The sequence below is a fragment of the Oncorhynchus mykiss genome, chromosome 26 (assembly GCF_013265735.2).
Source record: "Oncorhynchus mykiss isolate Arlee chromosome 26, USDA_OmykA_1.1, whole genome shotgun sequence".
NCBI classification, from domain to species: Eukaryota; Metazoa; Chordata; class Actinopteri; order Salmoniformes; family Salmonidae; genus Oncorhynchus; species Oncorhynchus mykiss.
Genome location: NC_048590.1, coordinates 17579001 through 17606778, shown reverse-complemented (window position 1 = coordinate 17606778; position 27778 = coordinate 17579001). Strand labels below are relative to the sequence as shown.

Sequence of the window (27778 nt, the reverse complement as noted above, 5' to 3'; positions counted from 1 at the left end):
TATTAAAAGTGCAACGTTTCGGCTTTCATCAATGGCCTTCAATGGTGACAGAAAGAGACCACTTTCTAATAGATGTGTGTTAGACCAAAATAATGGAAAGCGACACGCGGCCATGTTTTTAGGGCTATGTGTTCTTTTCTTCCATGAACTATGTGGGAAATTGCTAGTCTTTTAGGTGATGGTCTGATTATCAGATTTGTTCCGCTCACAAGGTGGCTTATTCAGTCTGCTGCTTGTTCTGCTTCAGCAGGTCATGGTAACTTGGCAGCAACTGGAATGTAATGAGCTAGGCCTATTGAAAGATTCTGGTATGGCAGAGTAGGTTATTTCTTGCTGATTGGATTGGAATAGTACAAGAGCGCTCGGAATGTTCTAATATGGAACATTGATTAGCAGCATGACCTTATTCAACAAAATCTGGGCCATTTTTTTTACACACGTGTGCCTTATACAAGACACAAGATGACACATATATGAAGGGACTTACCCTAATCATGAAATTGGTGACCCACCTTGTCACATCTTAGCATGGCCCCAGATCTGTTTGGGCTGTCTTGCCAGCACCTATGATCGTTGTCATAACCAAACCTTGTTGGTCCATGGGTGGAGATGATATACAATGCCCTCTAGTGGATATAGTCTGAAAGGCATGAAATGTGCTGAAGTGGCCCTGAAGTGTTAATTTGTTGAGTGACAATGGTCACCTGTGCTTTTAAGCCAGATATGCAAAGTGCATTTAAAAGGAGTAGGTTATAAGTACTTCAAGGCCTTTATCGCTTTTTTTCCCCCCAGACTAAATGAGTCTGTGTGTAAATGCACAGGGCCATCAATGAGGGAGGGAGGGAGGGAGGGAGGGGGAGACATGGAGTGGGGTAGAAAGGGGAGGGAGAGAGTATCTCTTTCATCCAGAGAACATAAGAGACTGAGAGCGGGAACCCTTTGGTCGGCTGAAATTGGCTTACAATTCAGATGAAAGTCTTGGCCAAAACGCACATGTATCATGTCTAGCTAACAAGAGAGACTGAACAGAGAAACAAAATGGAGAGCCATCTTGCGAGACAGGCATCACTCCACCTTCCCTCGCCATCCACTCTCATCTTTGATCATCTACACGTGTGTGTGTGTGTGGGTGGGTGTGTGTGTGTGCTGCATGTACTAATTAATTAATTTAACAATGTTGGTGGATTTTCTTTCACCCGTAATTCACTTAATCAAAGGGATTCATGCCTTGCCGGTGTTTAAACCAGCCTGGTGGTGGTGTGAGTTTGACTTTCGCGTCCCACGCGCTGCCGCATCAACCCAAAGAGAAGTTAGCTCTACTGTACTAAAAGCAGAACCATACAGCCACTCACCTAAAACAGAGAGGTTTGATAAACCGCTAAAAGTGACACATGGCAGAATGTCAGTTCACAGACGGCGAGCCTGATGTGACTCTGAGGTCAGTGACTCAACAAATAATCTCTCAATTTCCAAACCGCTCTGGCAGCAGGGTGTGAACGCACAGCACAGCACAGCACAGTCAGAGAGGGAGTCCGAGAGCTCAGACTGGTTGTTATTTTCTCAGCAGTGATCTGAGTGGCACTTGGCTCAATGCAGCTATCTCTCTGTGGTCTATGTGACTGCTAACCCATCTCATGGTTCCTCACTTTAGCCTCCTTCAAATTCAGTCAGCATTTCTCAAGGAGCCGGCATGTGAATATCTTGCCGCCCTAGGCTTCACACACTTAAACAGCTGAAGTAGCATAAGGTCTTTGTAACGCACACTCATGAAACTTTTCTGATGATAACGTCTGGCGGTAGAGAGCGTCGAGGTATAAGGGATTATGTCAGTTGCCGTGGACACTACACCTTACGAAGAGCTACCGTGTTCCATGCTGACATAATATGTGACAGACCCTCTGTAATAAACACTGACCAAAAAAATATATAAAATGCAACATGTAAAGTGTTGAGCCAATGTTTCATGAGCTGAAATATAAGATCCCAGAAATGTTCCATACCCATAAAAAAAGCTTATTTCTCTCAAATGTTGCGCACACATTTGTTTACTCCCCTGGTAGTGAGCATTCCTACTTTGTCAAGATCCACCTGACCTGATTACATGGCATGGTAGGGCAGGGTAGCCTAGTGGTTAGAGCGGTGGACTAGGAACTAGAAGGTTGCAAGTTCAAACCCCCGAGCTGACTGGGTCGTTCTGCCCCTGAACAGGCAGTTAACCCAGGCCGTCATTGAAAATAAGAATTTGTTCTTAACTGACTTGCCTAAATAAAGGTAAAATAAAAAATAAAAATGATCATTACACAGGTGCACCTTATGCTGGGGACAATAAAAGGCCACTCTACAATGCCACAGATGTTTTGAGGGAGTGTGCAATTGGCATGCTGACTGCAGGAATATCCACATTGGCTGTTGCCAGACCAATGTCGTTTTACAGAATTTGGCAGTACGTCCACCCAGCCTCACATCCACAGGCCATGTGTAACCACACCATCCCAGGACCTCCACATTCGGCTTCTTCACCTGAGGGATCGTCTGAGACCAGCCACCCGGACAGCTGGTGAGACTGTGGTTTTGCACAACCGAAGAATTTCTTCACAAACTGTTAGAAATCGTCTCAGGGAAGATCACCTGTGTGCCCGTTGTCCTCACCAGTTTGGCGTCGTAACCAACTTCTTCAGTGGGCAAATGCTCACCTTCGATGACCACTGGCACGCTAAAGAAGGTTGCTCTTCACGGATGAATCCCGGTTTCAACTGTACACGGCAGATGACAGACAGCGTGTATGGCGTCGTGTGGGCGAGCGGTTTGCTGATGTCAACATTGTGAACAGAGTGCTCCATAGAGGTGGTGGGGTTATGGTATGGGGAGGCATAAGCTACAGACAACCAACACAATTTCATTTTTATTGATGGCAATTTGAATGGACAGATATAACGTGACGAGATCCTGAGGCCCGTTGTCGTGCCATTCCAGCGCCGCCACCACCTCATGTTTCAGCATGATAATGCACGTCGCAAGGATCTGTACACAATTCCTGTAAGCTGAACATGTCCCAGTTCTTCCATGGCCTGCATACTCACCAGACATGTCACCCATTGAGCATGTTTGGGATGCTCTGGATCAACGTGTATGACAGCGTTCCAGTACCCGCCAATATACAGCAACTTCACACAGCCATTGAAGAGGAGTGGGACAACATTACATAGACCACAATTAACAGCCTGATCAACTCTGTTCGAAAGAGATGTCGCTCTGCATGAGGCAAATGGTGGTCACACCAGACACTGACTGGATTTCTGATCCACGCTTCTACCTTTTTTTAAGGTATCTGTGACCAACAGATGCATATCTGTATTCCCAGTCATGTGATATCCATAGATTAGGGCCTAATGAATTGAATTGATTGAGTTCCTTATATAAACTGTAACTCAGTAAAATCTTTGAAATTGCTGCGTTACATTTTATGTTTTTGTTCAGTGTAGCTATACCCCAAATCGTTCAAAACCTAGAGCCAAACTAGTCTGTTTGTCACAACCGCTTTAGCGAACATTGGATATTACTCACGTAACCACGGTTCTATGACCTAAGCGTCACATTCACTTGACTACATAAAAATATGTATAAAAAATAAATCCACCACGTGCTGCTTTTAATCTGCTGGCGGGACGGATCCAGCCCGGTGGGCATATTTTGCCCAGGACTGATCTATATGATGATAGGGCATCAGGTTGTCCCTGTCCCTAACTCTGATCTTAGACCTGAAGAGATACGAGATCAGCTGGTCACCATGACAGATGTCGGTCTTAGCTTTTTCTTTTTTATGTTCTGCCTATCCTCTCTGTCTCTCACCCACATTTCGTCTGTCTGTCTTTCTGTCTGTCTGTCTGTCTGTCTGTCTGTCTGTCTGTCTGTCTGTCTGTCTGTCTGTCTGTCTGTCTCACATTCTCTTACTCACGCTGTCTTTTTACAGCAATCACTTTTCACATGTAAGGTAGTGCAGCGGCTCGGTCTGCTCTGCTCCTCGTCTTTCGGCTCACACAGCGCTACACCATCAGCCAGGAATGCAAGCTAAATCAAGGAGGCTGAGAGACAAACGGAGATATCTCTCCTCCATCCTCTCACTTCCAGCTGTTTTATTGTTGTAATACGTGTGCCAAGCAATAAGTGACATTCAACTAAACTTGTCTGCCCATTAGCTTTTACAATTGCGATACTGTCCAATCCGGGAATACAACTCTGAGGTCAAAAGTTCAGGCATACTGTAACTCAATATATATGACAGGTACTGTACTGTAGGATTCAAGGCCTTCATTTTTAGTTCAACATGCTGTATAAAGTTTCTCATTGCCCTCCCCATCAACTATCAAAGATAAACATTGGGGGTAGGGGGAATGTCCTCCAGCTGTCTAAAAATAGCCAGCAACTCAATCAGTTTGGCCATGTTTTATTTTTACCATGTTTTTGGCATGCTCTCCCCTTGCGTGCGTGCGTGCGCTCTCTCTCTCTCTCTCTCACTTACACACACTCTCACTCAGTCACTCTCACACTCTCACACTCTCACACACTCACTCACTCACTCACTCACTCACTCACTGGCTAATGTCACAAGCCATGAGGAAGTCATGAAACAGGAAGTGAGCAGAAGTGGACGGGGGGGGGGGGGGGGGGGGGGGGGGGGGGGGGGGGGGGGGGGTTAAGATAGTTCTGAGAGACAGACGGCGCAGTTGTCAGTTGGACTGGAGCTCCGTAACTCGTTGCTAAGCTTGTGTTGGGGGCTGACACAGGAATTCTAGACAGGACAAGGAAGACCGCTCTTTGGTGAGCCGCCACAAAGGAAGGCAGAGTGGGGACAAAGGACTGGATATGTGGGGTCGCTGGGGGAAGTGGGACGTCCCTCCAACCCCTCCGCTTGCCCTCACTCACAGGTAGTGGTGTGTGCTCCTTACTTCCCTTTGGTTTTTTGATCACAAACCACTAATGGCCAGAACGTGGTGTGAAACCCAGACTATGGAAACATTTCTCTATATTTTGGTTTGATTTGTTCAGTGGGACTTTTGGTTTAGTATGTCTAAGAGTATACTCAGTAAAGCTTTACTTGGGTTACAGATGCTGAACACTAAGATGGCGTGTTGAGATAATAATATATATTTTCTGTGTTATGACAGAAAAGGAAGTTGAGGCTGTGTCAAACTTAGAAATGTAGTTTTGCAGCGTCCGCTTATAAATAGCTTGGCCATCCACCAGTATGGGATTCATTTATGACCTTAAACAGGGCTGTATAACGTTCCAGAAAGTTGTCCATTATCCCGAGAATTTGACTGGGATGAACCGGGTGAAGACTAATGTCATGCAATGCTGAAGTTGTGCTGTTTTTGGGATGTTGCTGATGCTATGACAATGAGCAATAGTCAAGGGCTGGATGTTTGTTTTGTTCTGGGAAAAGGAGCAGTTTATAGTTCTCATTTGTGCAACATCTGCTATGTGCAACAACGGACTTGTTCTCATTGAGATTGGTTGCACAATTCTCCATAAAAGAAAAAGGTGTATATCGTAACATTCACACTTCCTTGGTATATTGTCCCCATTTGTCTTAAGACTTTTCACTCATCTTACAATACGCCCACGTTATATTTACTTAGTACAGGAGTGTGGGTCATTGATTCAATCCCTGGGGAGAAATGTAACTCAGTTGCACAACATACCCATGGGGGGGCGCCCTAAACCTCTGCTTGTTTTGTTCTGCATCTCCATCTGCTTATCAGTCTGTCTCGCTTTCTGAGTTTCTGGTTGGTCATGCCGTCATCCGTCATTCATTTTATAACTGCTGTTCTTTTCACTGTATGTCCTTCTGACCCAATGATTGCGTTAACTTAACTAGAGACAATATAGCGGTAATGCACTGTTTTATCCCGTAGGCCTATAGTGTGACGCGTTCTCTGTCTATTCCATTCTTGGAATATAAGTTCCAAAGTTCTCTTTAAGCTGTTGTGGATCTTCTATTTATGACAGTTGAAACCAGGCGGTGTGTTGCTGTTTGAATACTCCCCCCCCCCCCCCCCCCCCCCCCCCCCCCCCCCCTCATGTAACACAGCTGAGGGGTATACTAAGGAGGAGGATCAATGAGTCGGCTAACTTTGATTAAAACAACCAGAAATAATTACTACTACAAAAAGGATGGTTGTTGAGTCAATTAGATCATTCCCATTTCAAGCTTATCGTTCTTTAAAAAAATATGTAATTTCCAAATATTTAGGCAAGTTAGCTAATTGATCCCATTTTGAAGTAAACCCTTTTGATGGAAAGAACTAGGACCAAAACAAAAGCCAATGGAACAATAGCAGGAAACACCTTGCGGTTCAGTTGTAAAAGTGAGTACAACTCCCCCGCTGGTGACATCACTTCCTTCCTGTCAAAGTAGTAGAAAGTGACAACAGGACAGGGAGAGGGGCCATGCTGCTGCTAGTGCCCTAAACTGCCCAGGAATGTGGAATTTTCGGGTGGACCTAAAATAAAATCATGCTTATCTATTTACTTGTTGACAGATCAGACACTTTGCTGTCTGTGGACTCTACACTCCTTATATTTACTGTAGGGCCACAATGTAGTAGCAATGCGGTGGCCTGATGACTGTTTTCAAGTGGGATATTCTGATTTTATTCAATCTGCACAGTAAAGGTTGTCTGCTCAGTGCTCAGTATGAGGCCTTCTCCCTCAACCCCACACGTCCTGGGGTGCTCCCCAATAATCTGTCTGCTTCTCTACATTCCTCTGTTCCTCCTCACCTGTGGAGTCCTGTCCCAGTCTACCTCTACCCCTCTACCCCTCAAATGCTCCCCCCTCTCCTCCTGGGAGGAGCCTCACAGCATGAATTACAGCTCTTTTTGGCCCCTTCTAATAGAGCTCGCCAGCTTGTAGTCCTGAAAAATGGAAACGAGTTAGCATTTTCTACCTCTGGTTCGTTGGCCATTACTATGGGGGAAATGAATGGGGTTTTGGGATAAACACCGAAAATAAGGTCTGAGGTTAACACAGGGTTAGGAGATATTTTCTGTTTTGTTCTATATCAGTCAGTTTAAAAATTCACAAAAAATGATGTAAACTGATGAGGATTATAATAGAACAAAACAAATATGATGTCTTAAGCCTGTGTTTAACACAGATCTTATTTTCTGCAATTATCCCAAAATCCTATTCATTTCCCCCATAGGCTTTGGCCAACAAGCCATGAGAGTTTTGCCTGCAAAAACAAACCATTACTATTGCTCTCTATGGTCAGCTAATTTAATGACCAACTCACCACATCTACTGAGATGCCAATCACAGAGCCTTCTATAATCTAAAGGACTGCTGTCTCGTAGTTTGATATGATGTTCCCAGTTATCGTCGTCATACCTCACAAGCTGTCTTAAAAAAATCTTTTTAATGGAATTCTCAAATATATCAATGTGCATTCGGGAAGTTTTCAGATCCCTTCACTTTTTCCACATTTGTTAGGTTACATCCTTATTCTTAAAAAATAATGACAAAGCAAAAACAGATTTATCCATTTTTGCTAATTTATATATTAAAAAAAAAAAAACATTTGCATAAGTATTCAGACCTTTTACTCAATACTTTGTTGAAGCGCCTCGAGTCTTCTTGGGTATGACGCTACAAGCTTGGCACGTCTATATTTGGGGAGTTTCTCCCATTTTTTCCTGCAGATCCTCTCAAGCTCTGTCAGGTTGGACAGCTATTTTCAGGTCTCTCAAGAGATGTTCAATTGGGTTCAAGCCAGGGCTCTGGCTGGGCCACTCAAGGACATTCGAAGACTTGCCCAAAGCCAGTCCTGCATTGTTTTGGCTGTGTGCTTAGGGTTGTTGTCCTGTTGGAAGTTGAACCTTTTCCCCAGTCTGAGGTCCTGAGCGCTCTGGAGCAGGTTTTCATCAAGGATCTCTCTGTACTTTGCTCTGTTCATCTTTCCCTCAATCCTAAATAGTCTCCCAGTCCCTAACGCTGAAAAACATCCCCGCAGCATGATGCTGCCACCACCATGCTTCACCGTAGGGATGGTGCCAGGTTTCCTCCAGATGTGATGCTTTGCATTCAGGCCAAAGAGTTCAATCTTGGTTTCATCAAACCAGATAATCTAGTTCCTCATGGTCTGAGTCTTTAGTGCCTTTTGTCAAACTCCAAGAGGGCTGAAATGCCTTTCACAGAGGCGTGGCTTCCGTCTGGCCGCTCTACCATAAAGGCCTGGTTGGTGGAGTGCTGCAGATGGTTCTCCTTCTCGAAGATTCTCCCATTTCCACAGAGGAGCTCTGTCAGAGTGACCATAAGGTTCTTAGTCTAGGAATAGTCTTGGTGGTTCCAAACTTCTTCCATTTAAGAATTATGGAGGCAGCTGTGTTCTTGGGGACCTTCAATGCTGCTGAAATCATTTGGTACCATTCCCCAGATCTGTGCCTCGGCACAATTCTGTCTCGGAACTCTACGGTGCCTTTCCAAATCATGTCCAATCAATGGAATTTACCACAGTTGGACTCCAATCAAGTTGTAGAAACATCCCAAGGATGATCAATGGAAACAGGATGCACCGGAGCTCAATTTCGAGTCTCACAGCAAAGGGTCTGAATACTTATGTAAATAAACATTTGCTAAAATATCGAAACTGTTTTCACTTTGTCGTAATGGGGTATTGTGTGTTGATTGACGAAGGAAAGATGTCATTTAATCCATTTTAGAATAAGACTGTAACGTAGCAACGTGGGAAAAGTGAAGGGGTCTGAATACTTTCCGAAGGCACTCTATCATACAATATTGACCAGACATTGACCTACGATAATGTTTGTTACAAAGAGACTGCAACACGGACAGAAGACACTTGCTGTTTGAACCACAGGGGATGAAAGGTCTCTCCACAGAAACAGCCCACCCCCATAATGTAATTGGGGCGTGACGTGGCCCCAGATAGCAAGGCAGTCCAGAGCCATCATTATTCACTGAATTAAAAGAGAGACCTTTTCCAGCTCCCCATATCCTGGACCTATCGCTTCCTAATTGATACAGTTAACTGCAGTGTGGTCCATTAGGCTGAGACTGTGCCTGGTGTGGTCCATTAGGCTGTGCCTGGTGTGGTCCACTGCCCCCCCCTACATTGGTGTGGTCAGTGTAGGGGGGGGCGCAGAGTTGGGAGGATCAGAGCCTCCTACGTCTGGACCTGCGGCTAATCACTAATCAGTGAGGTTCCTCTTCTCTGGCCCTCGATGGTGCGACTCACATTGACACAAAACTCTCAATTGCACACGTAGTAATATATGTGTAGTGGTAACATCAGCCGTTGTCTTGCTTGGTAACCAATGTCTGGCTTAGTAACGTGGTAGTTGCTTAAGGTTCTTGTAGGAGTCGTGTATATTTCCTCGCTGTTGTTTTGTGACTAATAGGTCGTCTGGTGGACTAACTGGAGCCCTGTATGCAGCCCCGTCTGTGTGGCGCTCCCATCTCTCTTCCTCCTCGTGGCATGATGCATTATTGAAGCAGAGGGCGCTCTAAAACCTGGGGATTGATTCTGTTGATTAGAGAGGGGAGCAGGGAGAGGAGTTGTGTGTGTGTGTGTGTGTGTGTGTGTGTGTGTGTGTGTGTGTGTGTGTGTGTGTGTGAGAGAGAGAGATTTGGCATTCGGTGTGGCTTTGATCCCCGAGAATGAAGCTGAACGAACAAATTCTAGAGGTGCTGAGTCTGTTGAAAGCCCTATTTTTTTTTTTTTTACACGGTTTATTTGAAAGATATTCCCATTGAGGACAAATAAATGAATAAACAGGTCTGGGGAGGTCCTATTTTCTGCCCAGCAGACACAGAGGAGCCTGTTTGCGGGGATGCTCTGATGGCGTCAATCCAGGGTCTCCTTCGCCTGGTCATTTGTTGACTCATATCCCTGCATGATTGATTATCTCAATTTGCTGCGAATGTAAGAGGCAGATAATCACTATTTGTGTGTGAGAGTCTGTTACTTTTGAGTCTGTTACTCTTGGAGAGTGGGATAAACAGAGATTACAAAACTAAATGGGGGGGGGGGGGGGGGGGGTAAAGAGAAGGCGTTGGAGAGAGAGGACTCCAAGCTGAGGTTGTTACTTCATAGATGCCACAGTTGAAATGTTCTGATCAGACAGAGTCAAGTTTGTGCTATAACCGTTATCAGCTGACTCAGGGCTGGATGAGGAACAGCTGAGCACAGCAGTGTTGCCGCATTGCACTCTACAGCGTGCGTTTTAAGCCATACCAAATGGATGGCGTGGGCTTTCTACCCGTCTTTATGTAATGTTTGAGTAGGCTGGCAACTGAACATCCTGCAGAGCTTGGTGCCAACGCTGGAAACTCTTATCCACACACAGAAATGTGCGCAATCGACTGGATCAACAAATGGAACATTAGACAACACACACGCATGCAAACACCCCATCCATCTAGATTCTCTACACCCCTGTCTGTGTATCTGGGGACAGTTCTATGGGACTGTCCCTCAGAGCCAGATTCTGGTGTCACTGTGCTCCTGACTCCACTAATTGTATGTGGCTTTTCTATCTTGTTAACACACGGGGGAAAAAACACTGTATAGGCTGGGTTTTTGTGAGCCGAAGCAACTTGGCGACTGAACGAGAACAAGCAGGCTGGCTGTGTCGGTGGGAAGCGTCTAGCACAATACTCACCCTTCCACACTGACAGGCAAGCAGGCACAGGGAGTTTGCCGTACTCCCTCACCACACAGGGCTTATGGAGGAGTGTCCTGGGCTCTCCTTCTCCTCCCCCTCCTTCTCCCTATCTCTCATGTATTTCTAATGAACCAACAGTGGATGGCCATGCATCTGCTTCCCACCTCAGGCCAATCTGGAGAGAGAGAGAGATCTTTCTAAGAGACAGCTACTAAACACAGCGAGTGGAGAGTACAAGCCACACACTGAAAGACAGGAAAAACAGTCAGGCAGCTGAATAGGCACCTATGCTTGGGGTCCTATGAGTGGCTCTTCTGGATTTGACACTTCCTGGACTGTTGCAGTCCTGAGAGAGGGAGCCGACTGAGCTGTGTGAGTGCATAATTGAGCGTGAGCAGCAGGGAGAGCAGTACGGACAGCAGAGGATCAGAGAAACGGGAGACCGAGGTTCTCAAAGGAGGCGGGGGGGTGGGGGGGAGTGAAGTGAGAGAAGGAGGAGAGGGGAGGGAAAAAAGGAATGAAGGAAACAACAACCAACTACAAGCTCCTAAGAAACAGCCTCTGCTTGAAGCCAATGGATCAAGGACTCAGGGACTTGAACTCTGCAGCAGGACTTAACTTCCTGAGGAAGTGTGCTGGTGGAACTTGAGGAAAAGAGAAAGGGAGAGACAAAGAGGATTACAGGACGTAGCTCAAACAATGATCTCTCCCTCTGGCGGAATGGGAAGCTTACTCCACACCTAGGCTAATCAGGACCTGGGAGCCTAAGCATCTCTCTCTGACTTTTCTCTTGTCTGTTATCTTGTTTGGTCTATGCTGGTTGGGAGGGACTGAGGTAAGCCCGGTAGAGCTCCGGTAGACTGTTTACTCTTTTTCACGTGGGTATTTACTAGTGAGAATTGTTGCCATTTTTTTGCTGCGGCTACAGCCATGAGGACTTTGTGACTCCTGGGGCACTTTTTAAGCCCCTACACTGGAGTGGACCTGCGTTAGTGGCTGACGGAGAGGCTGCCATGGAGCAACAGTGTGACCAGGGGGCAGGGCCTGGGCTGGCCGGGTCCGACTCAAACCCGGGCTCCCTGAGGGAAGGGGAGGGTGCCGTCGCCACCACCTCTGCCTCCTCTTCCAACTCAGACCTGCCCACCGCCCTCTTACCTGACGGGGAGCACCCGGACACGGGCCGAAGGCAAAGCAAACCCTTCACTGGCCTAAAACTGTTCGGCAGGAGGTAAGGCACAGACCAACCTCTCACTAAGCCACTGAAGTGCATTGATTACAATGCTGTGGTGGCTGTAAATGTTCTGTGCTTGATTTGATTCCTGGATGCTCACTTAGGAGTAGCAGTAGTAGCAACAGGTATGAGTTTCCAGTACATGCCAATAATGACTGGGCTGTATGTGTGAGCGGGTTAGTATCCATGCAGTTGTCCCTCCGAGGCAGCTGTAGTACTGGTGTTTGCGTTCGTCACTCACGTGTGTGTGTGTGTGTGTGCGTTGTGATTACTGTATGGGGGATTGATCTGTGCCTCTATGTCTATACAGTACAGCCTGGTCTGCTTTTGGTCTGACCTTGATGTACAGTCTAATCGCAGACAAGTCTGTCTTTTCCAACCATTGCATACCCTGTCGCTGAGTGTTGCACCGTAACACCATGGCATAAATGAAGCACTCAGGTTACAGTATACAGTATTACTAGTCGGCGAAACACTACCTGGTTAGGCTACAGCATGGGATGCACTTTGACCATCTCTGAATGAGTGAGGACGTGTAGGAGGCAACGACTGCAGAGATTAGCAGTAAAAACAGTCGAGGATTGATTTAGTAAGAGTGAGTGATTTGTTTCCATTGCCAGTGGAATAGTCGAGCTTGATTAGGAAACTCGTATCATCTCCTCTGCTCTCTGAGAAGGTGTGCGACTCGTTCTCCTCATTAACACAATCGCGGTCACGTGGTGGTGTCACAATTTGTCCCATGGTCATAACACACATCGAGAGACAACGCCAACGTCAAATCCCAAAATGTCACCTGCCAGTCGCGGTGACCTTGCACCAGATTCAGTGACAACATTCATCCTGTTGTCATACTAGCATCTTACTACTACTCTGTCATGCACATCTATCTATCTCTGGAATGCCGTCCGCTGTTCTTTTACTTTCCGTCTCGTAACCCACAGGTGGCTAGGGCCAGTGATACTTTGAGGCCTTGCACCCTCCGAGCAGAACAGGACGAGAATGTTACACATCTCTCTCACCCAGAGGTTATTTTTAAACCTAATTAGCTGCTCCCCCCACCCCTGCCTTCCTTGAAAGCCTTCAAAGCACAATCACAAGATGAAAAGATGAAAGATTTCCAGAGATGAAGTTTGGGCTAGTCTGAGCCAGGGCGCTGAGACCTGTGTGATGGAGTTTAGATGCGTGTTGTTCCACTGAGACCTGGGTCCACAGACTGTCGGCTGGTGATGACAGAGGGAGATGTGACTCAGATCAATCAGTCACAATGGCACTTGCCACAGCACCGTCCTCTCTAACCGAGTCACCGCTCATCTTAGTTCATCTTAGCGGTCATGCTGACGACACACAATATTTTCTTTGATGCAAGTTAGATAATGAGGAAACAACGAGAATGAATAGCATGGTACTGTATTGCTGTTTGCAAATGAACAGAGGCGTCTTTGAAGACGTGTTGCTGGCGGATGCTGATCTAAGATGAGCCTTTGTGTAGAGATAGGGTTTGAGGGCCGAGATAACGGTCATGCCAGCCATGCTGTCCTCGCTGTTTTTAAGATCTGTGTCGGAAGTGAAGTCGGCACTGACACGAGACGTGCCTGGCAATGACGTCATTTAAAACGAGACGCCTGATATGCCTCCCCGTTGCTGAGAGCACTTACAGTACTCCTGACGTTATGGTGCATTAGCTAATGAGCTGTTGGGTACTATCCTAGTTCAATCAGGTAATCGAAATGTTAAAGAAATGCCAGACTCAACGAAAGAGCCCAGTTTAGTAGGTTGATGTAACCAAATATGGACATATTCATTCGTATCAGAGTACATCTTTGATTGCAGCAGCGTGCAAAGCAACGTTCTGACCACTAATGACCTTCATCATGATCAGAGTGCTGTTAAACATTTTCTTGTGCTCTACCTTTGCGAGATACCAATGCCGAGCGCCACAGACAGTGAGTCGGAATTCCGTTTTAGTCATCTTTCTGTGTTTCTCTCTCTCTCTCTCTTTCTCTCTCTCTCTGGCTGTGTTTTGTTTGTTTTTTCCCCCTGTTATGTTTAAGTGTGTTTATCTCTGTGGCCCTGAGTAAACACATGCTGCCTGTCGGCTGTGATGGCGCAAAACAGAGAGCAGCCGTTGGTGGTCTCTCGCCTCTTTAACTCAGTGGAATTTTAATGAGCTAGAGCTGGAGGGGACCTCTTAGCCATCCACCCCCCCCCGTTCTCCTCCCTCTTCTCTAAAGGAGAAATCTCACCGTGAAGTCGACAGACACGAAGGCCCATTTTTCTAACAAGGCGCTATGGTGTCAGAAACTGGATTATTTATTTGTCCTTTCTGAAGCAAAAGGAAGTGCAACATCAGTAGCTCATGTGTCTACTGTAATTGAACTTAACCGAGGTAATTCATTAATTTGGGACCATTTCTGTGGACAGAAATAGGTTTTGGTTATGTGTCAGAACCTGGCTGCCTGGGTTAGGGCTCTACTACAGGTCACAAGTCAGAACCTTTTACAACCTTTCACCCTTTACAATTCCCAACGCATGGTTTGCCCACTTTGCTAGAGAGAGGCCCCGACTCTCAGAAGGAATGATTATGGAAAGGAGAGCGGCGGAGACATAGACATTAAGAATAGAAGAACATTTTCTAAGGAGGCTATTTTAGTTCTGCTTCAGCCTCTGATAAGGAGTCGCTGATGATGTGTTTATAGGACAGTAGCCGTATGGTTTGTGGAAGCAGGCGAGTGAGAACACTTCTTTCCTTTTGTTAAGAGGCACTGACATTTTTGTCAACATGGATTTCCAAGTCATAAGGATGTGGAGTTGGTGAATGAAGGACAAAGGAGGAATCGAGAAGGATTTATAAGACGATAACGATGGTCCACATGATCTCCAGTTCAGTCTTCTTACAGAGCTGACGTACTTAGTCTAAGCCTGGTGGGAAATAGCCAGAAAAGCCTAGCAATCATAGTGGCAAACGGCCCTGTGAAATGCTTTCATGGGATTCACAATATATCAAATAATGATCTAATCAGGTCCAACAATAGAGACGTGTTAACTCTATTGGAGGCATATTCACGTGTCTTACTTGCTTAAAACTTCTTAGGGCTGAAATCCCGTTAACGGGATTGATATGTCAACAGCCAGTGAAAGTCCAAATTCAAAACAACAGAAATCTCATAATTAAAATTCCTCAAACATACATGTATCTTACACAATTTTAAAGGTAATCTTGTTGTTAATCCCACCACAGTGTCCGATTTCAAATAGGCTTTACAGCGAAAGCACCACAAACGATTATGTTAGGTCAGAGCCAAGTCACAAAAACACACACAGCTATTTTTCCAGCCAAAGAGTGGAGTCACAAAAAGCAGAAATAGAGATAGAATTAATCACTAACCTTTGATGATCTTCATCAGATGACACTCATAGGACTTCATGTTACACAATACATGTATGTTTTGTTCGGTAATGTTCATATTTATTTTTAAAAATCTCAGTATACATTGGGCGCGTTATGTTCAAATCATACACCCCCCCCCCCCCCCCTTCCTCTTTCCGGAGAGGTGTTTATCTCTGACGCCGTGGAGAAGACCGGTGGCTGAACCGATTCCGACCACATATCCTGAGAGAGCTATGTTTCCGTGAAACAGAGAATGTTACAAATTTAGTCTACCTTGTTTTCAAGAGACTGGACATTGGTGAGTAGTATACTCAGGAGCGGTGAGCGATGTGCACGTCTACGTAGTCTGACCAGAAGGCCGCTCCATCTGCCCCATCTACAGCGCCGTTGTTTTTGGTTGGCTACTGGGATCAGATCCATTGGCCTTGACATTTCAATTGCCTGATTTCCTTTATATGAACTGTAACTCAGTGAAATTGTTGCGTGTTGCGTTTTATATTTTTGTTCAGTGCATAATATTGTAATATTGCGATTCCCCCATCACTATTAGCTATGAGAATGGTTAGCTACGATGGCCTGATGAGATGTTTTTTTTAATTATAAAACACTTGTCATGTGGAAATTGTTACCCAATTTTCATTCATCCACCATCCACATTGGAAAAGCAAAGATCTGTCCTATACTTTCCCTTAGCCTTTGGCTGTAATCAATTAACCGAGAATGCCACTGATTGCCTGACACCTCTAGTAGAGAAAATCAATCGCATGGTGTGTTGACTCAATCTATCTGTAAACAGAGAGAAACAGGCTCTAAGGATCCATCTGTGCATCAACTATTTCCCTGGTAACCGAAGAGATGCTGGATCAGAGCCAGAGCCTGCTCACAGGGAATCAACACCACAACACCAATGAAGGTTTATATTATTCTGCCTGCTTCAGGGGTTTTCCTTGTCAGATGGAACACCAGGAATAACCATATATGGACAGTGCATTCAGAAAATATTCAAACCACTTGACTTTTTCCACATTTGTTACGTTGCAGCCTTATTCTAAAATAGATTTCAAAAATTAAAAAATATATTTAAAAAATTGTGCATCACACAATACCTCATAATGACAGGTTTTTAGACATTTTTGCAAATGTGGAAATATAACATAACATAACATTTACATAAGTATTAAGACCCTTAGTTGATGCATCTTTGGCAGCAAATACAGTAGTGGGTATGAAGCTACAAGCTTAGCACACTTGTATTTGGGGAGTTTCTCCCATTCTTCTCTGCAGATCCTCTCAACCTCTGTCAGGTTGGATGGGGAGCAACGCTGCACAGCTATTTTCAGATCTCTCCAGAGATGTTTGATCGGGTTCAAGTCCGCGCTCTGGCTTGGCTACTCAAGGACATTCGGAGACTTGTCCCAAAGGCACCGCTGCGTTGTCTTAGCTGTGTGCTTAGGGTCGCTGTCCTGTTGGAAGGTGAACCTTTGCCCCAGTCTGAGGTCCTGTGCGCTCCGGAGCAGCTTTTCATTAAGGATCTCTCTGTACTTTGCTCCGTTCATCTTTCCCTCGATCCCGACTAGTCTCCCTGTCGCTGCCACTGAAAAACATCCCCACAGCATGATGCTGCCACCACCATAGGGATGGTGCCAGGTTTCCTCCAGATGTGATGCTTGGCATTCAGGCCAAAGAATTCAATCTTGGTTTCATCAGACCAGAGAATCTTGTTTTTGATGGTCTGAGAGTCCTTTAGCCCGCTTGGAGGTGGCCAAAAGGCACCTGTCAGTGCCTTTTTACTGAGGAGTGGCTTCCGTCTATCCACGATACCATAAAGGCCTGATTGGTGGAGTGCTACAGAGATGGTTGTCCTACTGCAAGGTTCTCCCATCTCCACAGAGGAACTCTGGAGCTCTGTCAGAGTGACCATCCAGTTCTTGGTCACCTCCCTGACTAAGGCCCTTCTCCGCCAATTGTTCAGTTAGGCTGGGAGGCCAGCTCTAGGAAGCGTCTTGATGGTTCCAAACTTCTTCCATTTAAGATTGATGGACGCCACTGTGTTCTTGGGGACCTTCAATGCTGCAGAAATGTGTTGGTGCCTTGATACGATCCTGTCTCAGAGCTCTACGGACAATGCCTTCGACCTCATGGCTTGGTTTTTGCTCTGACATGCATTGTCAACTGTGGGACCTTATGTAGACAGGTGTGTGCCTTACCAATTCATGTGAAACCAATTGAATTTACGACAGGTGGACTCCAATCAAGTTGTACAAACATCTCAAGGGGGATCAATGGAAACAGGATACATCTGAGATTAATTTCGAGTCTCGGAGCAAAGGGTCTGAGTACTTATCTAAATAAGGTATTTCTGGGGTTTGTTTCTGCTAATATTCTACAAACCTGTTTTTGCTTCGTCATTATGGGCTATTGCATGTGGATTGATGAGGAAAAATGTTTATTTAATCAATTTTAAAATAAGACTAACGTAACAAAATGTGGAAAATGGGAAGGGGTCTGAATACTTTCTGAATGTACTGTATTATTGAATCAATAATCACTGTGTTTTAATTTGTCTATATGGGCCAACAGTGCATTCATCACTCTCCAGGAAAGAGCCATTGTAGGGCTATCGCATGTCTGGAGGCTGAGTGTCTGAGCCACCATTGATGTTGTGGCTGATTTGTCTTGATGGTTTTCAGTGGCCTCAGGGAATGTGATCTGCCTGCGGTCGACCCTTTGGTCGACCCCTTTGCCCTGTTGATATTGGCACAAGGCTGTCAGGCTGGTGCCTACTGCTATCGTTTTTTCCCAAACTCTTTTTTTTAACCTTCAAATATCACACTGTGACGCATTTACAGCCAATATACAAAATGCATTTGAAGCAATGTTATAAACCCATTTTAAAAGTCAAACCTTAAACCGTTTATTTCTGGGATTGTTCCAGACCCATGGCCCTTGATGGTGCCCAACAGTACAACACATGGTGGCCTATATACAGTATGAGCTCTTGTTTAATAAGCTGCTGATTTAAATGGAGTGATCTGATTGGGATCACAGGAGGCCAACCTCTCAGGCCAGTGATGAAACCCCGTCTAGAAGACCCGAGAGTTTGAGGGCTTTGAGGTCAACGAGGAGTCTCAACATTTTAAAAGCAAGATTAGGATGATCTGAGTATCTCTGTGTTGGCCAAAGGTCCCAAAACACTTGTGATGTACCTGTACAACACCTGACTGTCTTGAACAAAAATACTTTCCAGACCAATCCTCATTGTGCATTTGGGCCTAGTACAATTCTGCACAACCACCACCACCAGCAACCAGTAGAAACTCTATACAAGAAAATGAGGTCACATTCGTCCTGCCTGACAGGGGGTGGTGACGGGAGAGCATCACCATGTCCCGAGATGCAGCTAGAAAGGGAAAGAGGAGCAGAAGATGATTTTTTAGCAGGCAAAGATGAGACCAGGAACGCTTGGAGCGGTGTCCTCCTAACATATGCGAAGGGTCTCAGCCCATCTGCCAGAGCTGCATCTGCTCTCTCTGAGGGCCGGGGTGGCACAGACGTCTCTCTACACAACTGCAGCCCTCCTCCTCTTTATTTCCTCTCTCTCTACTCAAGCTCATTTTACCTTAGCCAAGCGGAGTCTCCATCTGCCTTCTTCCATACGTTTCAAAAACAACAGACCCTGTTTAGAAGACAGTTTAGTGATAGTTTTGCAACTTTGGGAAAAGCCCAAATAACCAGTATCTTAAGTTCAGCACTAGCTTCATTTTTCAATTATTTGACAGATATATAAAGCCGCCTTGGCAATTATTACTGACTCCGGAAAGTCTTTCAGATCTCTGCTATAGCAACTTCTGTAGTGCCCGTGTATAACCGTTAATGACTAAATTACTAAAAAGTCAAATGTATCTTGTAGGCCCAATGCAGACGTTTTTTTCTCTCTCGGTATCAAATCATTTCTGGGTAACAATTAAGTAACCTACTGTGATCCCTTTCAATTCAAATTGTTAAAAAAAAGAAGCACAAATATTGTCACGGCAAGAAGTTTCATGAGGACTGTCTGAGAGTGGTCTGCGTTGGGAGGCCAAACAAAAAAAAACTAGCTATTATTGGCAGAGAGGTTTGGAACTCTTTTTTTAATTACATTTTAGTCATTTAACAGACGCCCCTATCCATTTAGCCTACTTTATCCCTACTGTACATCCCGGTACACAATCAATACAGCAGTTTTGCAGTCATCAACGGCTCCTGTAAGTCGCTCTGGATAGGGGCATCTGCTAAATGTGTCAAATGTAAAAATGTTATAAAAAAATATATCCAAACCTCTCTGCCAATAACAGCTAGTTTTTTGTTTTGGCCTTCCTACACAGACCACTCTCAGACAGTCCTCGAGAAATTTTTGCTTGAGAAATTGCTTTTTGTTTGCTAAGATGATAATTTGGTTTGTTTTTGACATTTTTAATTGAAAGTAATCACAGTAGGGTACTTAATTGCTACCTAGAAAGGATTTGATATTGAGATGAAAACGGCTGCATTGGGGCTTATAAGATACATATATTTTACATTTTAGTCATTTAGCATACGCTCTTATCCAGAGCGACTTTACAGTGAGTGCTTAAATGTTCATACTTTTAAATGTTTTATTTATATTAGATTCAACATCTCTACATTCTGTGGGTCTTCAATTTTTTCATTAAACAGGTAGTTTGGATCCTTCCAGCCATGTGTAAATCAAGCATTAGTTTTGTGTAACAGTAGCTTGATGCTGGCTTGATGTTTCACTATCCGGACAGGTCATATGTTATTGGATTAGCTCTCAGTGCTGTGTTTCCTTGGTTCTGCAATGTGGACCCAATATACTGATGAGTCAGAGGCTGATATAAGGAGTAGAACATGTTACATGGTTTTCAAGAACTCCTTCACCAATTGATTTGACCTTATCCAACCTGAATTAAACTGTTCTGACAATTTGTTTAGGGTCAACCTGTCAGGGAAAAAGAAACCAGGAAGGAATACCCTTGAGGGATTTGTAAGTGATTTTATGTAGGTCAAGGGACTATACACCTGCGAGCATCTCATTTTGCTGTTAACTCTGCCTGTCTTTCACTTGTACACTACCGGTCTAAAGTTTTAGAACACCTACTCATTCAAGGGTTTTTCTTTATTTTTACTGTTTTCTACATTGTGGAATAATAGTGAAGACATAAAAACGATGAAATAATCAAAATAATCAAATCAGAATGTATTTGAGATGCTTCAAATAGCCACCCTTTGCCTTGATGACAGCTTTGCACACTTGGCATTCTCTCAACCAGCTTCATGAGGTAGATACCTGGAATGCATTTCAATTAACATGTGTGCCTTGTTAAGTTATTTTGTGGAATTTCTTTCCTTCTTAATGCGTTTGAGCCAATCAGTTGTGTTTTGACAAGGTAGGGGTGGTATACAGAAGATAGCCCTATTTGGTAAAATACCAAGTCCTTATTATGGCAAGAACAGCTCAAATAAGCAAAGAGAAACAACAATTCATCATTACTTTAAGACATGAAGGTCAATCAATCTGGAAAATGGCAAAAAATTTGAGCGTTTCTTCAAATGCAGTTTCAAAACCCATCAAGCACTATGATGAAACTGGCTCATGAGGACCGCCACAGGAATGGAAGACCCAGAGTTACCACTGCTGCAGTGGATACGCTCATTAGAGTTACCAGAGTCAGAAATGGCAGCCCAAATAACTGCTTCACAGAGTTCAAGTAACCGACACATCTCAACATCAACTGTTCAGAGGAGACTGCGTGAATCAGGCCTTCATGGTCGATTTGCTGCAAAAAAACACGGCTAAAGGACACCAATAAGAAGAAGAGACTTGCTTGGGACAAAAAACACGAGCAATAAACATTAAACTGGTGGAAATTTGTCCCTTGGTCTGATGAGTTCAAATTTGAGATTTTTGGTTCCAACCGCCGTGTCTTTGTGAGACGGTGTGGGTGAACAGATAACCTCCATGTGTATTTCCCACCGTGGAGCATGGAGGAGGAGGTGTTGTGGTGTGTGGTGTGGGGGTGCTTTGCTGGGGACACTGTCTGTGATTTATATAGAATTCAAGGCAGATTTCACCAGCATGGCTACCACAGCATTCTGCAGCGATACGCCATCCCATCTTGTTTTGGCTTAGTGGGACTATCATTTGTTTTTCAGCAGGACAATGATCCAACACACCTCCAGGCTGTGTGAGGGCTATTTGACCAAGAAGGAGAGTGATGGAGTGCTGCATCAGGTGTCCTGGCCTCCACAATCACCTGACCTCAAACCAATTGAGATGGTTTGGGATGAGTTGGACTGCAGAGTGAAGGAAAAGCAGCCAACAAGTGCTCAGCATATGTGGAACTCCTTCAAGACTATTGGGAAAGCATTCCTGGTGAATCCATTTTTTTCAACTATTATTCTACAACTCTGCCTGTCTTTCACTTGCACACTACCGGTCATTTTTTTAGAACACATACTCATTCAAAGGTTTTTCTTTATTTTGACTATTTTCTACATTGTCGAATAATAGAAGGCATAAACTATGAAATAGCACATATAGAATCATGTAGTAACCAAAAATGAGCAAAAATCAAGTAAAACCTTGAATGAGGAGGTGTTCTAAAACTTTGGACTGGTAGTGTGTTACGGTGCGTGAATGAGGACCCAAAAGCGAATCAACTTAAACAGAGCTTCTTTAATTACCAAACATAGGTAGGCTCAGATGGACCGGCAGATTCCGACAGGACAGGACAAGGTTACAGCAAACATGACGACAGTCTGGTTCAGGCATGAATGACACAAACAAACAAGAATCCGACAAGGACAGGAGCAGAAACAGAGAGAGATATAGGGACCTAATCAGAGGGAAAAAAGGGAACAGGTGGGGAACGGGGTGAATGGGTAGTTAGAGGAGACAAGGGACAGCTGGGGGAAAGCGGGGGAGAAAAGGTAACCTAACACGACCAGCAGAGGGAGACAGGGTGAAGGGAAAGGACAGAGACAAGACAACATGACAGTACATGACAGTACCCCCCCCACTCACCGAGCGCCTCCTGGCGCACTCGAGGAGGAAACCTGGCGGCAACGGAGGAAATCATCAATCAGCGCACGGTCCAGCACGTCCCGAGAGGGAACCCAACTCCTCTCCTCAGGACCGTACCCCTCCCAGTCAACTAGGTACTGATGACCACGGCCCCGAGGACGCATGTCCAAGATTTTACGGACCCTGTAGATAGGTGCGCCCTCGACAAGGATGGGGGGGGGGGGGGGAAGACGAGCGGGGGCGCGAAGAACGGGCTTAACACAGGAGACATGGAAGACCGGGTGGACGCGACGAAGATATCGCGGAAGAAGAAGTCGCACTGCGACAGGATTAATGACCTGAGAGATACGGAATGGACCAATGAACCGCGGGGTCAACTTGCGAGAAGCCGTCTTAAGGGGAAGGTTCTGAGTGGAGAGCCAAACTCTCTGACCGCGACAATATCTAGGGCTCTTAGTTCTACGCTTATTAGCAGCTCTCACAGTCTGCGCCCTATAACGGCAAAGTGCAGACCTGACCCTCTTCCAGGTGCGCTCGCAACGTTGGACAAAAGCCTGAGCGGAGGGGACGCTGGACTCGGCGAACTGAGATGAGAACAACGGAGGCTGGTACCCGAGGCTACTCTGAAAAGGAGATAGCCCGGTCGCAGACGAAGGAAGCGAGTTGTGGGCGTATTCTGCCCAGGGGAGCTGTTCTGACCAAGACGCAGGGTTGCGAAAAGAAAGACTGCGTAAGATGCGACCAATAGTCTGATTGGCCCGTTCTGCTTGACCGTTAGACTGGGGGTGAAAGCCGGAAGAGAGACTGACGGAAGCCCCAATCAAACGGCAAAACTCCCTCCAAAATTGAGACGTGAATTGCGGACCTCTGTCCGAAACGACGTCTGACGGAAGGCCATGAATTCTGAAAACATTCTCGATGATGATTTGTGCCGTCTCTTTAGCAGAAGGAAGCTTAGCAAGGGGAATGAAATGAGCCGCCTTAGAGAACCTATCGACAACCGTAAGAATAACAGTCTTCCCCGCTGACGAAGGCAGTCCGGTGACAAAATCTAAGGCGATGTGAGACCACGGTCGAGAGGGAATAGGAAGCGGCCTGAGACGGCCGGCAGGAGGAGAGTTACCGGACTTAGTCTGCGCGCAGACCGAACAAGCAGCCACGAAACGACGCGTGTCATGCTCCCGGGTGGGCCACCAGAAACGCTGGCGAATGGAAGCAAGCGTACCCCGAACGCCAGGGTGGCCGGCTAACTTGGCAGAGTGAGCCCACTGAAGAACGGCCAGACGAGTAGGAACGGGAACGAAAAGAAGGTTCCTAGGACAAGCGCGCGGCGACGGAGTTTGAGTGAGCGCTTGCTTTACCTGCCTCTCAATTCCCCAGACAGTCAACCCGACAACACGCCCCTCAGGGAGAATCCCCTCGGGGTCAGTGGAGGCTACTGAAGAACTGAAGAGACGAGACAAAGCATCAGGCTTGGTGTTCTTAGAGCCCGGACGATAAGAAATCACGAACTCGAAACGAGCGAAAAACAGCGCCCAACGCGCCTGACGCGCATTAAGTCGTTTGGCAGAACGGATGTACTCAAGGTTCCTATGGTCAGTCCAAACGACAAAAGGAACGGTCGCCCCCTCCAACCACTGTCGCCATTCGCCTAGGGCTAACCGGATGGCGAGCAGTTCGCGGTTACCCACATCATAGTTACGTTCCGACGGCGACAGGCGATGAGAAAAATACGCGCATGGGTGGACCTTGTCGTCAGAGAGGGAGCGCTGAGAAAGGATGGCTCCCACTCCCACCTCTGACGCGTCAACCTCGACAACGAACTGTCTAGAGACGTCAGGTGTAACAAGGATAGGAGCGGATGTAAAACGATTCTTGAGGAGATCAAAAGCTCCCTGGGCGGAAACGGACCACTTAAAGCACGTCTTGACAGAAGTAAGGGCTGTGAGAGGAGCTGCCACCTGACCGAAATTACGGATGAAACGACGATAGAAGTTCGCGAAGCCGAGAAAGCGCTGCAGCTCGACGCGTGACTTAGGGACGGGCCAATCAATGACAGCTTGGACCTTAGCGGGATCCATCTTAATGCCTTCAGCGGAAATAACAGAACCGAGAAATGTGACGGAGGAGGCATGAAAAGTGCACTTCTCAGCCTTCACAAAAAGACAATTCTCTAAAAGGCGCTGGAGGACACGTCGAACGTGCTGAACATGAATCTGGAGTGACGGTGAAAAAAATCAGGATATCGTCAAGGTAAACGAAAACAAAGATGTTCAGCATGTCTCTCAGGACATCATTGACTAATGCCTGAAAGACAGCTGGAGCGTTAGCGAGGCCGAAAGGAAGAACCCGGTATTCAAAGTGCCCTAACGGAGTGTTAAACGCCGTCTTCCACTCGTCCCCCTCCCTGATGCGCACGAGATGGTAAGCGTTACGAAGGTCCAACTTAGTGAAAAACCTGGCTCCCTGCAGGATCTCGAAGGCTGAAGACATAAGAGGAAGCGGATAACGATTCTTCACTGTTATGTCATTCAGCCCTCGATAATCTATGCAGGGGCGCAGAGACCCGTCCTTCTTCTTGACAAAAAAAAACCCCGCTCCGGCGGGAGAGGAGGAGGGGACTATGGTACCGGCGTCAAGAGCTACAGACAAATAATCTTCGAGAGCCTTACGTTCGGGAGCCGACAGAGAGTATAGTCTACCCCGGGGGGGGTGGTTCCCGGAAGGAGATCAATACTACAATCATACGACCGGTGTGGAGGAAGAGAGGTGGCCCTGGACCGACTGAACACCGTGCGCAGATCGTGATATTCCTCCGGCACCCCTGTCAAATCACCAGGCTCCTCCTGTGAAGAAGAGACAGAGGAAACAGGAGGGATAGCAGACATTAAACATTTCACATGACAAGAGACGTTCCAGGAGAGGATAGAATTACTAGACCAATTAATGGAAGGATTATGACAAACTAGCCAGGGATGGCCCAAAACAACAGGTGTAAAAGGTGAACGAAAAATTAAAAAAGAAATGGTTTCACTATGATTACCAGAAACAGTGAGGGTTAAAGGTAGCGTCTCACGCTGAATCCTGGGGAGAGGACTACCATCCAGGGCGAACAAGGCCGTGGGCTCCTTTAACTGTCTGAGAGGAATGTCATGTTCCCGAGCCCAGGTCTCGTCCATAAAACAGCCCTCCGCCCCAGAGTCTATTAAGGCACTGCAGGAAGCTGACGAACCGGTCCAGCGTAGCTGGACCGACAAGGTAGTGCAGGATCTTGAAGGAGAGACAGGAGTAGTAGCGCTCACCAGTAGCCCTCCGCTTACTGACGAGCTCTGGCCTTTTACTGGACATGAAGTGACAAAATGACCAGCGGAACCGCAATAGAGACAGAGGCGGTTGGTGATTCTCCGTTCCCTCTCCTCAGTCGAGATGCGGATACCTCCCAGCTGCATGGGCTCAGCACCCGAGCCGGCAGAGGAAGATGGTAGTGATGCGGAGAGGGAGGCGACGGAGAGCGCGAGCTCCTTTCCACGAGCTCGGTGACGAAGATCAACCCGTCGCTCAATGCGAATAGCGAGTTCAATCAAGGAATCCACGCTGGAAGGAACCTCCCGGGAGAGAATCTCATCCTTTACCTCTGCGCGGAAACCCTCCAGAAGACGAGCGAGCAAGGCCGGCTCGTTCCAGCCACTGGAGACAGCAAGAGTGCGAAACTCAATAGAGTAGTCTGTTATGGATTGATTGCCTTGACATAGGGAAGACAGGGCCCTGGAAGCCTCCTCCCCAAAAACAGATCGATCAAAAACCCGTATCATCTCCTCCTTAAAGTCTTGATACTGGTTAGTACACTCAGCCCTTGCCTCCCAGATTGCCGTGCCCCACTCACGAGCCCGTCCAATAAGGAGAGATATGACGTAGGCGACACGAGCAGTGCTCCTGGAGTAAGTGTTGGGCTGGAGAGAAAACACAATATCACACTGGGTGAGGAACGAGCGGCATTCAGTGGGCTCCCCAGAGTAACACGGCGGGTTATTGATTCTGGGCTCCGGAGATTCGAAAGCCCTGGAAGTGGCCGGTGGATCGAGGCGGAGATGGTGAACCTGTTCTGTGAGGTTGGAGACTTGGGTGGCCAGGGTCTCAACGGCATGTCGAGCAGCAGACAATTCCTGCTTGTGTCTGCCTAGCATCGCTCCCTGGATCTCGACGGCTGAGTGGAGAGGATCCGAAGTCGCTGGGTCCATTCTTGGTCGGATTCTTCTGTTACGGTGCGTGAATGAGGACCCAAAAGCGAATCAACTTAAACAGAGCTTCTTTAATTACCAAACATAGGTAGGCTCAGATGGACCGGCAGATTCCGACAGGACAGGACAAGGTTACAGCAAACATGACGACAGTCTGGTTCAGGCATGAATGACACAAACAAACAAGAATCCGACAAGGACAGGAGCAGAAACAGAGAGAGATATAGGGACCTAATCAGAGGGAAAAAAGGGAACAGGTGGGGAACGGGGTGAATGGGTAGTTAGAGGAGACAAGGGACAGCTGGGGGAAAGCGGGGGAGAAAAGGTAACCTAACACGACCAGCAGAGGGAGACAGGGTGAAGGGAAAGGACAGAGACAAGACAACATGACAGTACATGACATAGTGTATGTCAATGAAGTACATTGGGAGTTAAAATAAGACAATGCCTTGAGGGTTAAATCTGCAAGGTCTCAAATATTTTGAGGAGGAACACTTTTAGGTATCGGCCAGGCCCTTTCTGCCAGGAAATACAGTTATGATATATAGTGAGAATGTTTACACTTGCAGAATAATGTTTTTTTTTTTTCACTTCAAAGGAAGGCAGAAATAAGCCTAGTGACTGATAGGCTGTCATTTTAACAGTCTCCCCAACAGTGACTACCACGGCATTAGCTTGACATAGTCTGCAGTGGATGTCATTAAGTTGTCACTAAGTGCTGGCTTGACTCATCTGCTATTCATTTGTAGCCTTGCCATTACTGGAGAGCTCAGCTTCAGATTGGTGTACAGTAAGTTAGCTAGTAGTCATTCCTGGTATGCTGATTTAGCTGCAAACAGATTCATAGCCTGGCTAAACCAGACTGAATGCTGCCCTCAACCATGTACAATGGTGAGAGTAGCATTCAGTCAAGTCTAACCAGGCTAACACAAGCAGCCTTGGCCTCATTAATTTCTGTCCTAATTATTTGTGCCCTCTCAGTGAAAGCTCAACGCCAACTCTTCTGCTAAAAACAGCCCAGGGTACAGCCATTCACACCAATCCTCCCTCCCTGCCCATGGCCCAATCTCTCTGGCTGCACTCTAAGGTGACTTCTCCCAGGGATTCACAGGATATTAATGCTCGGAACCCTCCTGCCTCTCCATCTAACACCTGATGAGGACACCACCA

At 46.2% G+C, this 27778-nt stretch overlaps 1 protein-coding gene across 7 annotated transcripts in view; it reads left to right on the top strand.

Annotated features, from left to right (window-relative positions):
* Nucleotides 1–27778, top strand: part of LOC110506319 (diacylglycerol kinase zeta) — a 143289-nt gene that overhangs the window by 15436 nt on the left and 100075 nt on the right. For 2 of the 7 annotated variants that reach the window (XM_036963996.1, XM_036963995.1), the window contains exon 1: nucleotides 4702–4925. The exons of 3 other annotated variants lie outside the window; for them this stretch is intronic. In XM_036963996.1, coding sequence (XP_036819891.1) covers nucleotides 4864–4925 — 62 coding nt within the window. In that variant the 5' untranslated portion in view covers nucleotides 4702–4863. Of the gene's footprint in view, nucleotides 1–4701; nucleotides 4926–11158; nucleotides 11917–27778 lie in introns of those variants that run through there. 2 more of the 7 variants (XM_036963994.1, XM_036963992.1) reach the window with 1 other exon arrangement.